The 12,768-nt window shown below is 45.8% G+C and overlaps 1 protein-coding gene across 4 annotated transcripts in view; it reads right to left on the bottom strand.

Annotated features, from left to right (window-relative positions):
* Window positions 1-11,969, bottom strand: part of LOC125697653 (multiple epidermal growth factor-like domains protein 6) — a 160,449-nt gene extending 148,480 nt beyond the window's left edge. For 3 of the 4 annotated variants that reach the window (XR_007378898.1, XM_048955128.1, XM_048955129.1), the window contains exon 1: window positions 11,869-11,969. Coding sequence is in view for 2 of the 4 variants with exons in the window: in XM_048955128.1 (XP_048811085.1) it covers window positions 11,869-11,957 (89 nt within the window). In the remaining 2 variants the exon portion in view is untranslated. The other variant, XM_048955130.1, reaches the window with a different exon arrangement.
* Between the last annotated feature and the right edge of the window lie 799 nt (window positions 11,970-12,768).

Below are 12,768 nucleotides of genomic sequence, written 5' to 3'. Positions count from 1 at the left end.
AGCAGGTGTGCCACACAGCTAACAGGGGAGTTCTTCCAGTTTGAGAGGGCCCTGGTCAGGCTATAAAGAATACACACAGTCAGCTGACAGAGGCATAAACGTGAGGTTGTGATAGAATGGATAGAAAGCAACTTGCTTTCACCATTAATGCAATAAATAATATTTCTAGCCCAACAGCAGCCTGGCAGTTAGAGTTATCATTAGCTACACTGGATATTGGCAATATCTCTTTCAGGATTTACTGGGCTTTTTACTTTGGGGCCCCAAAGTACTTTGCAGCCTCGTTATGTCTGAACACCACACAATGAAGCTTTTCTAATGAGAAGTAGATCTTTCATCTGCAGGTCTTCAGGTAGCTTACCAACATCATTAAATTAAGCCTGTGCAGAACAGGAAAATCCTATAAGCAGGGTCATTTCTACCAATGAGTTAAACACTTGGAAATAGCTGCCTGCCTAGATCAAAGCCACTTTACAGTGTAGCAGAAGTGTCAGGTGTGACTTTGGTTACCAGAAGAACAAGAGGAAGGAGCAGCCACCAGCTCATCTAATCAGCACTGGTTTTATTTGTTCTACCTTCAATAAAACAGACCAAGGTTCGGTTGCCAAATCATAATCTTATCGACACCATTCTAGTGCATAACCTGCCAGCTTCTCGACAAGGAGGCCAACCAGAACTATGGCGTACCTAAGGCAAGCAATATAAGAACTGAAAGATCAGGCACCACAATTGAATCATTTCCCCCCCTCTCCATTTTAGTACTGCTGGATGATATCTCCTCAACTGGCATGAAAAGCAGCAACCCGTTCACTGCTGTTGGAAAAGACTCAACACTAAGGGATCTACAGTCATGCAAAACACCTCGAATGAGAAACCCAAGCAGGTCTGTGAAAGGTGCTGCTGATAAAAATAAAAAGAAACAAACAACCAAATAGTTCCAGACTGGACAACTGGGGCACAGTTTTGGACGTGACTTTCATTATGTAGGCTGTCTAAATAGTACATTTGTCCTAGATAAACTTACCTTGATAAAAAGCAGTCCCCTGAACTAAGATACCTAATTCCCCCAGGCACTGAAGTAGCTGCAAATCTCCATTACCCCAAACCACACTTTCAGTGGGACCAACGCACACCATCTACAATGCGACCATTTAAACAGACATGTCCTAAATTATCATATTTCAGTTTTTTTCCAAAATGAAAACATCACAACCTCCATCTCTTGCTTCCACAGAATGTAATACATGCTTCCATCACTGTGGATCCTCCTGGAGACCACAGCTGCAGCAATCAACCACAGCACACCAGACAACTCACACCAGAACACAGAAAGATCCATCAGCCCCCCAAGGCCTTCCCCCAGCTTTCAAGAGAACCTTTTAGTCCTTTTCCTCACAGGAGACAGAATTCCTGTCAGCTCTGAGAACTTAAGCTCTGCTGCTGACTGAGTGCAAGACACAGAATTAAGGCACATCACTTTCCCCACATCCCATCCCTAAGGTTCTTGAGAGAAGGTTTTTTGAAGATGGCCCCTTCAGACCCCTTCCCCACTACCCCATATATTTCTTCCTCCGTGGGGAGATTGCAGTTATTGATGTTTGTTAGATGGCTCCATGCTTCCTATTCTTTGAACCTGCCAACACTGCAAAGACAAGCAGAAGACAGCAGTGTAGTTTCAGACTGCCTCAATTCCTCCTGGAACCACCCTTGCTCTGCTTCCATGTCACCTCCACTACTCAACAGCCCATGTGTGCCAGCTATTCCTTCCTCTCACATTACCTCAGCACTCAGTGTATTTAGTTTAAGTTCAAAGCAATTGTTCTCAGCCCATTCTCAGCACAGTCTGCTGTTTGTTTCGCATCCAAAGCAGCTCTTTGTATGCCCAAAATCTTGCCTGCTTTCTTTTTCCATTACGTCAGTTGGTCTAATAAAACCCTTGCCTTACTTAGCAACCATGTCTCACTTAGCAGGCTTTTTTTAAAATGACTCTCCCTCTAGTGAATGGAACATCATGTACTGATAATTCATGCATATCTCCTTTTATTAGAATTGCCTAAAATTTCCAGATAAAGGTACATTCGTCTGCACCACACTTCCATAAATAAAAGAACGAAGCTGACAATTGTTGTAATGACAGACGGAGCCCATCCTATAAATTCCTCTCGTGTGCTGTTGCCACGTGTCCAGGAATGGCTGTATTGACTTCTATGATACAGTTAATAGGAACAAACAGCACTCACAGAATAAAGAAAGGCAGCAGCATAAAGTCAAATGCTTATTAAGATTTATTCAAAGCAAGCCATTCCCCCAGCATGCCCTTGGGATAACGTAAAGGCAAATATCGAAACCTCTGCTACATTGCAACTCAACTGCAGCAGTTGCATAACATGGAATCCTTTGCAAAACCAGGGGCAACACACATCCCCTCCTCAAACACAGCTCCCAACACACGAAGTTCAGCCCTCTGTCTCACTGCTCTTTGATAGATAACACATAAGCAAGCTGCTGGAACAGAAGTACCACATAAAACACAGTTATGTGTTAAGGCTCTCTGCTCGATTGGTGCCACCTAAGACTAAAATGAAGCTCAAGTGGATGAAAAGCCAGAGAGGTTGTGGATCTCCTGTCCATCCCTGGAGGTGTTCAAGGCCTGGTTGGATGGATGGGGCCCTGGGCAGCCTGGGCTGGTATTAAATGTGGAGGTTGGTGACCCTGCCTGCAGCAGAGGGGTTGGAGCTTGGTGATCCTTGAGGTTCCTTCCAACTCAGGCCATTCTGTGATTCTGTAATGGTACACTTAGGCAAGGAGAGCTCCACTTTTACTCTCGTGTCCATTGCATTCAGAATATTTCTTAATGGAAGTTTAAGTGTTAAAATAAACCAAACACGTGTCTATTATGCTCTCTGATTTGATTGATACACCAATCCCTTAACACCTTTATACACCAGTGCTCTCTGTTAGCCAAGACTAACACCAAGGCTATTATTAGCTCCTCAGTCTGAGTCAGGCAAGCCAGAAAGCTCTAGCTTAATATTTGCATTAAGAGTCTGCCCTTTAAACAAAGGCACCCTACACACAGCTCAGGACTTAAGATTCCAATGAACAGATAATTGGATCAACATGAAGCAAGAGCCACTGCACAACAGGAAAAGATCAGAGAATTAAAAGCATCTCCAGAAGGAATATAATTCATTCTTGGGTTTACATTTTGAAAGGGGAATATACATGTTTGTAGAAAAAAAAAAAATGAAGTCAAAATAATCAACCACATGGAGGTCTGTGAAGTAGGAATGCTGCTAAGCTGGCTCAAGGCACCCCTGAATCTCACACTGAGGCTGAAGTAAAGCTCTGCTGCACACTCACACTTCTCTTGTGCCTTTCACTGGCTGCCTGTGAGCCACAAGCTCAATGCACTCTGCTCTCATCCATCCCAAAAGTTTTATTTCACAACAGTTGCATCTTTCCTGAAGGCACCAAATCCCAAAGGCGTGCACCTACACAAGTCTCAGCTTCCACTCAGAACAGCCTTTCTAGTCTTGCAATTTAAGATTAAATATTCTAACTACTAACCCTGTGAGCAGTAAAGGGGAACAGCATGGGGACAAGGCAAGAAAAGAAAAAAAGTTGTAGGCTTGGTGACACAGACTAAAGCATTAAAAAGAAAACAGAGCAGCAATTCAGGGCCTTTGAACCTCAGCAGCATCCCAAACAAGCTCCCCAGTGAAAGACCCACAGGGTTCCCACAACTCAGGGCAGAGGATGGATGACAGAAGCACCGGATTTACCACTTCCAAAGTGACTTACACTGGTTTTATTCCTGCCCATGATTCTGGCAGACAGGGAAGGATAGTAGAGCAGTTATTTTTTTGCACATTATCACCCAACCAGATGTAATCTCATATAGCAATAGATTGGTTCTTTTGATCAAGTGCAATACTGTTTCCATGTAACAAGGAAAGAGCAGTTACCAGCACAGCCCATCTGCTCCTGGGAGCGTGGAGGCAGCTTTCTGCACACTGCTGGCATGTGTGCTCCATAGGGGGAAGAAGGGGTGAAGAAAAAGGAAGACAAGTGAGCACATGGGAGCAGCTCTGCCATTCCAGAAGGTACATTGTCTTCATGACAGTTTTAGTCTGCATAGCACAACCCTAACACCTGGACCCCTGAATGACAAGGGAAGTCAGCCTTTCCTTCCATCAATCCACCTTCTACCCTGTCCCAGCTTAAAAACCAGAAAGCTGAAGCTGGATCATTTTAATGGCAGTGAGAGAGCAAACAGACATTCAGATATCCCTGAAGGTTTCTTTCAACAGTGCAATTAAGACAAAACAATATGAAGTAAAAAACTGATTGCAGGTCTGCCACAGAGACCGAGTGAATGACATCACTTTCACACTAAAGCAGAAGGCTGTTAACATCTTCCTACATGCAAGGCATCGCAGACTGCATGGCCTCAGCTGAAGAATTTGCAACCTGAGCACAAGAACCAGCAGCTTCCTCTGTAAGAGTGCTCCAGAAGGAGCCTTGCAGAAGCATGCTGTGCTCCAGAAGGGAACAGCTCAGCACTACAATGCTGTGTGCAAACAGGATATTGATCAGGGTTTGTTATAAGGAGCATCTCAAGCGGAAAAGGAAAAAGTAAATTTTGTCCAAATGCAGAAATCAAGTTAGGAAGTAAATGATGAAAAGGTCTAAAGAGCAAATCAAAAAATAGTTATAAATTCTGTATATGGAGATATTTTGGTTAAGAGCAACAATAGTCCACAAAGACTGGAATGACAGAAGAGACATTTCTTCCCTTTAAGAACTGCCACACACTCTTCTTTCCACCCTTCAACTATTTTAAGGCTCATTTCCCCACATTTCTCAGATAAAATTAATCAGCACTACCAGAGACAATTAGGGCATCCTGCTCCCCTGACCGCTAATCAATCCCTGCTCTCTACTGATCCCGTATCAATATTTGTGATGTTTATGTGCCCTCTGGGATATAGATTGGGAGCACCGGGCTCATTTAGATTAGGTCTCATTATCACTGCTGTGCTCGGGATCTGTGGATGCAGGTCTGCCACAGAAGACTCTTAACCCCACGGGTTACTAATGCACTGCTGTGTCTTATTCACATCCTCTCTCTGATTAGATGGAGCAGCTAAATAACACGAGAGTTCCTCCAGCCTTTGTGCACTGCATCCAGATGCAAAGCAAATCAATATGAGATGATTAATTACACACTCAACTATTATAACAACAATAAGATTTTTAGTTCCTACTGCTATCAGGCTGCAGCGTCTGTCCTTCAGCTTCTACTTAACTATCCTCCTCCTTCCCCCAGGGTAGGATAATCTGTTTTGTTTAGCAAGAAATGTAGAAGATAAACATGTACTGATTATTATGCCCAGTCACTTTTTCTTTTTTTTTGCATCTTTAATCAAGGAGTTATTTTATTTATTTGAACTAGAACCAAATATTCCCAGCAACATTCAGTTTCACACTTTCTGCTACTTTCTGGCTGGCTTCTGCAGGATCAGGTAAGACATCAGGTAAAGCACAGACCCAGAGGGGATGGAAAAACGTAGCATCATCACTTCAGCATGCAACTCTAATGAACTCCTAATACCCACATCCATTCACGTGCAGGGAAGCTGAGCACATTGCTGTGTGTACTGCACCCAGAACAGCAGGTTATCCCACAGCAAGGCTGGAGTGAGGCTTAGTCTGAAGAGTTTGCTACCCAAATAAGAAATAATTGCAAAATGACCTGTTAGCATCTCCTTAACCCCTCTGGTCTTCTTTGTGGTTGGCTTGTGCGTTGCTAACTGCCTTCTGCATACCTCCTCACATCTCTAAGCTGGGGCTATTTATTTTTAAATAAGAGATTGGAAAGGACAGCATCCAGGAGCAGCACTGAGAAACCCTTCCAGCAGCACAGTGCCTTCCAAGCAGCTCAAGGACCTGTGCCTCAAGGATCCAGCTCCAGTCTAACAACAAACCATGAGAAAAGTCAGACAGGAGGAGGCTAACAGATAGTTTGCATGTACACAGCACTAAGACAGAGCACACAGTTGTCCAGAAGTCAGCTGTAAGAGGAAGGCACGAAGCAGCAGCAGGCACTTCTGGATGAAATTTCACTTGAAATACACCCAGGCTCAATTATCATTCCACTGCAGAAGAGTGAATAATAAAAGTATCCCCATCAAGTCTGCCAGGTACGCACGCTCAAGTTTCTCTTGGCAAGAAAGCACAGGAGGATCTAATGCTAACATACTAAAATGAAAGCCATTGAAAAAAATATCACACCACTTGAGCCAGGAGGAGGAAAAGCTCAGATTTTGTTTACAGTGAATGCTGCATTGCTTGACATTGAAAGCAGTGAAGCCAGCAGAAAGCATCACTGCTGTCAAACTACCTTGGTCTCAGCCATCTCCTTCATGAAGGATGCCAGATTTTTTACTAAACCACTTTTCTTCAAAGCTTACTTCCAAAGTAATGTGTAATACATGCAGGAAGACTTCAATTCTTACATGCTGATATCTTAAAGAGTTGGAATATCCCAATTATTTAGCCCTGACAAACACTGAGGTTGATACCACCGGTGCAAGATTGCCACCAGGCAGTTTTGCAATTGATGATGCATCTGTCAGGTGGGCAGAGCATTAGCAGCCACACAGAGGCAGAACCACAGACTGGTGTGAAGGGTTGAAGTGCACAGAAACTCATTTCCTACGCAGGAATAGCCTGGCTGAAAAAGACCAGGCACAAAACAGATAAGCGTAGGGTGATTTGAGATGCATTTTCTGTTATAAAACCATAAGGAGCGCTACAAGAAGCCTGCTTCTCAGCCACAGCCTGAGCTATTGGGATATATTTTCCATGTAAAAAACATGGTATGGGCATGGTGTTGTCTGCTGCCCAAAAGCTGCTGTTGATTTATTAAAGGAAGGAGGCATGATACTTCCTCTAAAGAATCCAAAAAAAGGGAACTCTGGCACTCAGATTCCTCTAACCCTCCTCTTTCAAATGCATGGATTGAACACTCATCCAGAGGTCAATGGCAACCAAAAAATACAATCTTGTACAACCAACACAGCTGAAAGCATGCACTGTAGAGACAGGAAAGTCTTCAGTGCACTCCCAGAACAATTAATGCTGACTTTCAAACCAAGAGCAGCATGGAACCCAAAGCAAAAAGAGCAAGGCTGCGTGTGCTCAGTACATAATCTTCAAAAGCTTTGATTCAGCAATAATGAAAGGAAATTTCTTTCTCCTCAGAAATAAATTAAAAGCAATACATTTTAGAGAGAACATAAGCAATAACAGGCTTGGATTTCAGAAGGAGGAAATCCATTAACTGTGTTCAAAGAGGGAAGGTATTTAATTGGTGAGTAACATGATTTTGCAATATGGGCTGTTAACTCTCTGAGATCCAAAGCATCCTTTCCATCACCGAGGTTCCATGGAGGAGTCAGACCAGGTTTTCCACTACTGTGACTGATGTGTGCATAAATACCTGAGCCACGTCAACATTTCAGAATGACACTTAATTAAACCTGAAGAAGTGCTGACAAGTTCCTCCTCCTCAGGGTGTTTTTGAAGAGTAGCTTAAACCAAAATCCCATTGGGAGTGAGAGGAAGGAATGGCTTCTTTGCCTTAAACGTGCAGACTTAAGGATCATACTGTGTGTACATAGAATGGCCTGGGTTGAAAAGGACCACAGTGATCATCCAGTTCCAACCCCTGCTGTGTGCAGGTCGCCAACCAGCAGCCCAGGCTGCCCAGAGCCACATCCAGCCTGGCCTTGAATGCCTGCAGGGATGGGGCATCCACAGCCTCCTTGGGCAACCTGTTCCAGTGCCTCACCACCCTCTGGGTGAAAAACTTCCTCCTCATATCCAACCTAAACCTCCCCTGTCTCAGTTTAAAACCATTCCCCCTTGTCCTATCACTGCCCACCCTCACAAACAATTGTAATTGTATACACATACATATATAAGCTATTGTGATCACAGGTAGCAAGTTTCTAGATCTCCCTATGAAAGCAGGCATTGATGTAACCAGGAAATATTTTACAGTAAATCAGATCAGTTCCCTCTTACAAAAATACACCATCTTCAGGCTATCAGATTTTACGACCACATATTTCCACTGCCAGAGTTCAGATGGAAGTATCTTGATCTCATTCTCCTCCTGAATAAAGTGTTATAATTTGGGAAAGGAACTTCAGAAAGTCACGGTCATCCACTTCTTTTCATCCTCCAGCCAGTGAACATAATGGGGGACAGAAAGAGAGCCCTTCACTATCTGTTAAAGAGCCTAAACTTTAAGTTAATTCCCCTCCAGAAATTCTGCTGAGAAGAGGCTTTGCACGCCAACTTTTTGTGGCTGTGGTTCTGTCAGGGAGCCGACCAGCACAGCTCGATCTGCTGGCAGCACGCTGTAGTGCAGCAGCTAGAATGGCAGAGCTGATTTTTTCGTTTGGCGTGACATTCATATTCACAAAGATGAGAAACCCTTCCATATTTATTTTCTTTCCTAGCAACCGCTACTGGATACTGAAGAGGGACAGCAGGATTAAAAACAGCCATCTCTGAGAGCAGAAGATTTTCCATTACAGAAGCAGAAGGGAATTGTACCACACTGCTTTATTTCAGCTCCCAAACCTGAACACACGTCAGGCCCCACAAACCAACTCTCAACAACTGCAAATGGGCATCGCTGGAGCTTAAAAACCCAACATACCATCTAAATATGCTGGGATACTGTCTCACCAAGACATGACTACACAGCCTTCTTCCTTATCACCCAGAGAGCCTTGTGACAGAATTCCAGGCTCCCAAACACAGCTCTACAAAAAATTATACAAAGCAACCTGGTCTAGCATTAAATGGGAAGGTTGGTGGCCCTGCCTGTGCCAGGGGGCTGGGAGATTCGTGATCCTTGAGGTCCCTTCCAACCCAAGCCATTCTGTGATTCTGTACCACCACACAGCTCATGGAAGACTTGCATTGCTTTGTTATAGCCAAATAAACGGCATGTCACTGCAAATATATTAAAATTCAGTGCAAACAACAATTAGGATCTAAATGTATCTTCTTGTATGGAAGCACCCTGTACACCACTAGTCACAGTGAAATGCGTTCCAGTCCTCAACAACACAGACTTCAGCTTTTTAATTGCATCTACTTGCCTGAAATAATTAAGGGTTGCAGTTTGCACTACTCTTAAAGTGTCCACAACCACCAGTGAAGCACTGCAACAACAGCTACCATTGTTACACATTCACCTTTACAGAAGATGGGCTGAGTTTACTTGACCACTGTATCAATGCAATACAAAGCTGAATGTTACAGCTTGCTTTTGGGGAATGATTTATCTCAAGGAGCCTACGCAGAATTAAAGAAGCCTGAAAAGTGTTTCTAAGGCAGGAATCCAGCTCTAAATCCAGGTGTTCCTTGAGGTGCACTCAAAGTGACTTGCCTATGGGTAGCATGATGATATGCAGCTGCAACATCTGAGAATTGAAAAAAAAAAAAAAATGGAATAAACTGGCTTTAAAGATTGTGGTGAGATCCTTTAAAACCAAAGCAGACCCCTGATGTATCATCCTGGGCCTGCCCAGCCACAGAGCATGGCACTGGGCTGAGTGTGCAAGGGGACAGGTTGCACTTTGTGCAAAGCAGCCCTCAGTTCAGTTAGCTGGGAGCAGGAGGAACCATTCACTGCGCCACATCTCAGTTCCTGCTAAGGAAGATCCCAAGCAGTGCACAAAGTGAGGGCCTTGGCATTCGCCTCATAGCCACTCCTTCCTCCTGCTCTGTGTGGATAACTATGGGGAAGCATCTATACTTCTAAAACACACAGTGAATACTTCTTGAAGAAAGGTTTTCCTCTTCTGACAGCAGCTGAAGCCTTCTGGTCTCAGTTCCCACTTCTGCCCTGACCCACAATAACTCCTGCTTTCTGTTAGGCACAATCCTGAATGTAAGCTCAGCGTTACACAGCTACACATCACCACTTAAATGTCATGATGTGCCACAGTTTTAAACCACAGGGCTTACGGCAGCAGAGAAAACTATTAACAATAAGCTTTTTTTGATGAGAGATGGTTGACTCCTCATTTCAAGGTCTAAATGCCATGGTTTCTAGTGAAAATGTGTATTTGGACCCTGGTTGTTCTCTAAGTTCTAATATAAGATCATCAAGGGCTAATTGTCTGGAAATATGGTTGATGGAGTTAGTCATCCCATGATCTGTTCTGCATTATGCCTCCTCAGGGGGCTTGAAAGCAGAAAGCCAACATGCACACAGACCCTGTGCATTTCTAGATAGGAGTAAACACTCAAAGTCAGCAGCAAAACAAGAACAATTATGAGGAGAAATATCTTTCTTACCCTCAGCCACATCAGATCCTAGGCAAAACAACAGCAAATGGCAAGGAAGAAAGCACCCAGCACAGAATGTGCCAAGGGATGCATTTGTTGTACTTATCCCATTGACCACAAGTCATCAACGCCAAAAGAACAAAACTGAAACAGCAGAATGATTCATGGCAGTGCAAGCTGGGCAGGCAATGACTTCTTGTATTTCTGAGGGCACCAAAGTCTCTAAGCAGGGCAAAGGGAGAGGAGAGGAATACTTACACTCGCTCTGACTCAACAAAAGCAATGCTAATTAGAGTGATTGCAGGGATATCCCACCTGTGAAAGCACTCAGGGCACTGCTGGGGGGCAGGGTCCGTGTTTTTCTGCACAGCTGCTCCCAACGGCTCTGACACAACGGCAGATACTCTCATGTGGTGCCATTTACAACAGAATTTGTTGGGGGCAATTCACAGCTGGCACCGCCTCCAGCATCAGAAGTTCTGGATCACCACTGTTAGTGATGGAGCAACCGCAGGTCTGTGCGGGCCAACGGTGCTCTTCTAGGAGAAGAATTGCTTATAGAAAGAGAAAGCAGCCTCAAAGAAACTCCACGAGAGCTCCAAGCACATTAACCTGACTTCTCTACACAGCGTGGCCCTACAAAATGGAGTAAGGTTTACCAGGAGTCTGCTGGAGGCCGTTTATGTGTGTTAGCCTGACACAGCCTGAGAACACGTTGCACGACAGACTCAGACATTTCACTTCTGCAACGCGAGAAGTAATGGGAAAGAACCAAAAAGCACGCATTGAATTCTGTGAGAGTGGGATGGATTTGAACGGAGTACGAAGTACAAATAAATAGAAGGGGGAACAAAGAGGGCAGGGATGGAGGTAGGAACACCTCGGGACGGCTCTCAGCGCTTTGGGGGTGGGGAGGACGGGCCGTCCGCGATCTGCTAACAATGCAGGGGAGCTCTGCAGGGGGAAGCGCTCCACACAAAGCACGCAACAGTTTCCAGCCATCATATTTCCACTTACAGCGAGCATAAAACTTCGTCCGTGGGATTCCGTGCACGTTTCCGGCTGTCCTACTCAAGAAATTGTCCGGAAAGATAAGCGTTTCGCTTCACATTCCGAAACAAAGGGCGCTCACCGCCGAGAACACCTCACAAACTTGCTCAGGGAGGGCCGGTCCGCGCCGCGAGCCGTGCGTGCAGCTCTTTGTGTCCGCGCACCGCCAACTGCCGCGGGCTGCAGCTGCTACGGCACTCAGCTCCGCCTGCACGCGGTCCGTGCAGCACCCGGGGCGGCTTTGAGGTTTGCTCCGTCGCTTCCCGCAGGTAACGCTCCCGCAGCGAGCAGCACCGCGCGCGGCTCAGCGCTGCCACCCAGCAGCGCCGGGAAGAAGAAAACCTCAGCCCCGAGAGCATCACCGGAGAGCTCCGGGTCTCCACCCGAACTTTCTGCCCCCGAGCCTTCGAACAAAGCGCCTTCCCAGCCCTCACTCACATGCCCCGCTGCAGTCTCGGCTCCTCCGCTCTGCTCACTCGGGCCGCCAGCGCCCAGCCCAGCCCGAGGCACAGCCACACCGCTCCCATCGCGCGCTGCTCCGCGCCCCTCTCAGCAGCAGCCGCCCACCACCCTCCAAACCCTATAAAGGGGCGGCGAGGCCCGGCCCACAGCCCGCCCCTCACCGGGGCTGGGAGCGGAGAGCCCCCCGGCGAGGAGCCCCGCGGACCCCTTGGGCTCGCACAGCCCTTATGCTCACGTACCCTTTCGGCTCCTCGCTGTGGGGCTCGGAGCGCCCTGCCCCCATTATCTCGTTTTAAGTTGTCCCCGATTAACTCCTGAGGCGGAGAGATTTCTTCACCGTGGCAAGGAAACACGCAGCCCTTCCCTGACCTTAGAATTGTACCCTGAGATCCGCACCGCACGGCTGAGCCCTCCCCTCCCCTCCCCTCCTTGCATCTGGAGCAGTTGGAGCTCCGCAGGACCCTGGGTCGGGCTAATCTCATTACCTCCCGCAGAGCACATCGTTTTCTAATCATTTTATTTCTTAAAGCCCAGGAAATCTTTCTTCATAAAATAATAGACCTTCATTATCTCAGAGCTGAGTGTTAATTATGTCCCGAGTCATCATCCCGATTTGGACCACTTTCAGGATGGCATTATGGCCAAGTAGCAAAGGATCTGATTGCCTGGCCGTGGTTTCTCCAAGAGAGGTAAATTAGTATTTAATTTTTGTTCTATCTTAAGGAACTCAACAATAAACCATTAAGAATTATTCAGTATTTCGAATCTGCGTGTGATGGCACTGAACGATGCACAGTAATTACTGCACCCAGTTACTAAGAAGAGCAGCATGCAAACAGGGGCTATTGAAGTGCAGAATTCCCATTGCCTCGCTTG

The sequence above is a fragment of the Lagopus muta genome, chromosome 9 (genome assembly GCF_023343835.1).
Source record: "Lagopus muta isolate bLagMut1 chromosome 9, bLagMut1 primary, whole genome shotgun sequence".
NCBI classification, from domain to species: domain Eukaryota; kingdom Metazoa; phylum Chordata; class Aves; order Galliformes; family Phasianidae; genus Lagopus; species Lagopus muta.
The sequence above is the reverse complement of the archived record's forward strand: the minus strand, read 5'-3'. Positions and strand labels throughout refer to the sequence as shown.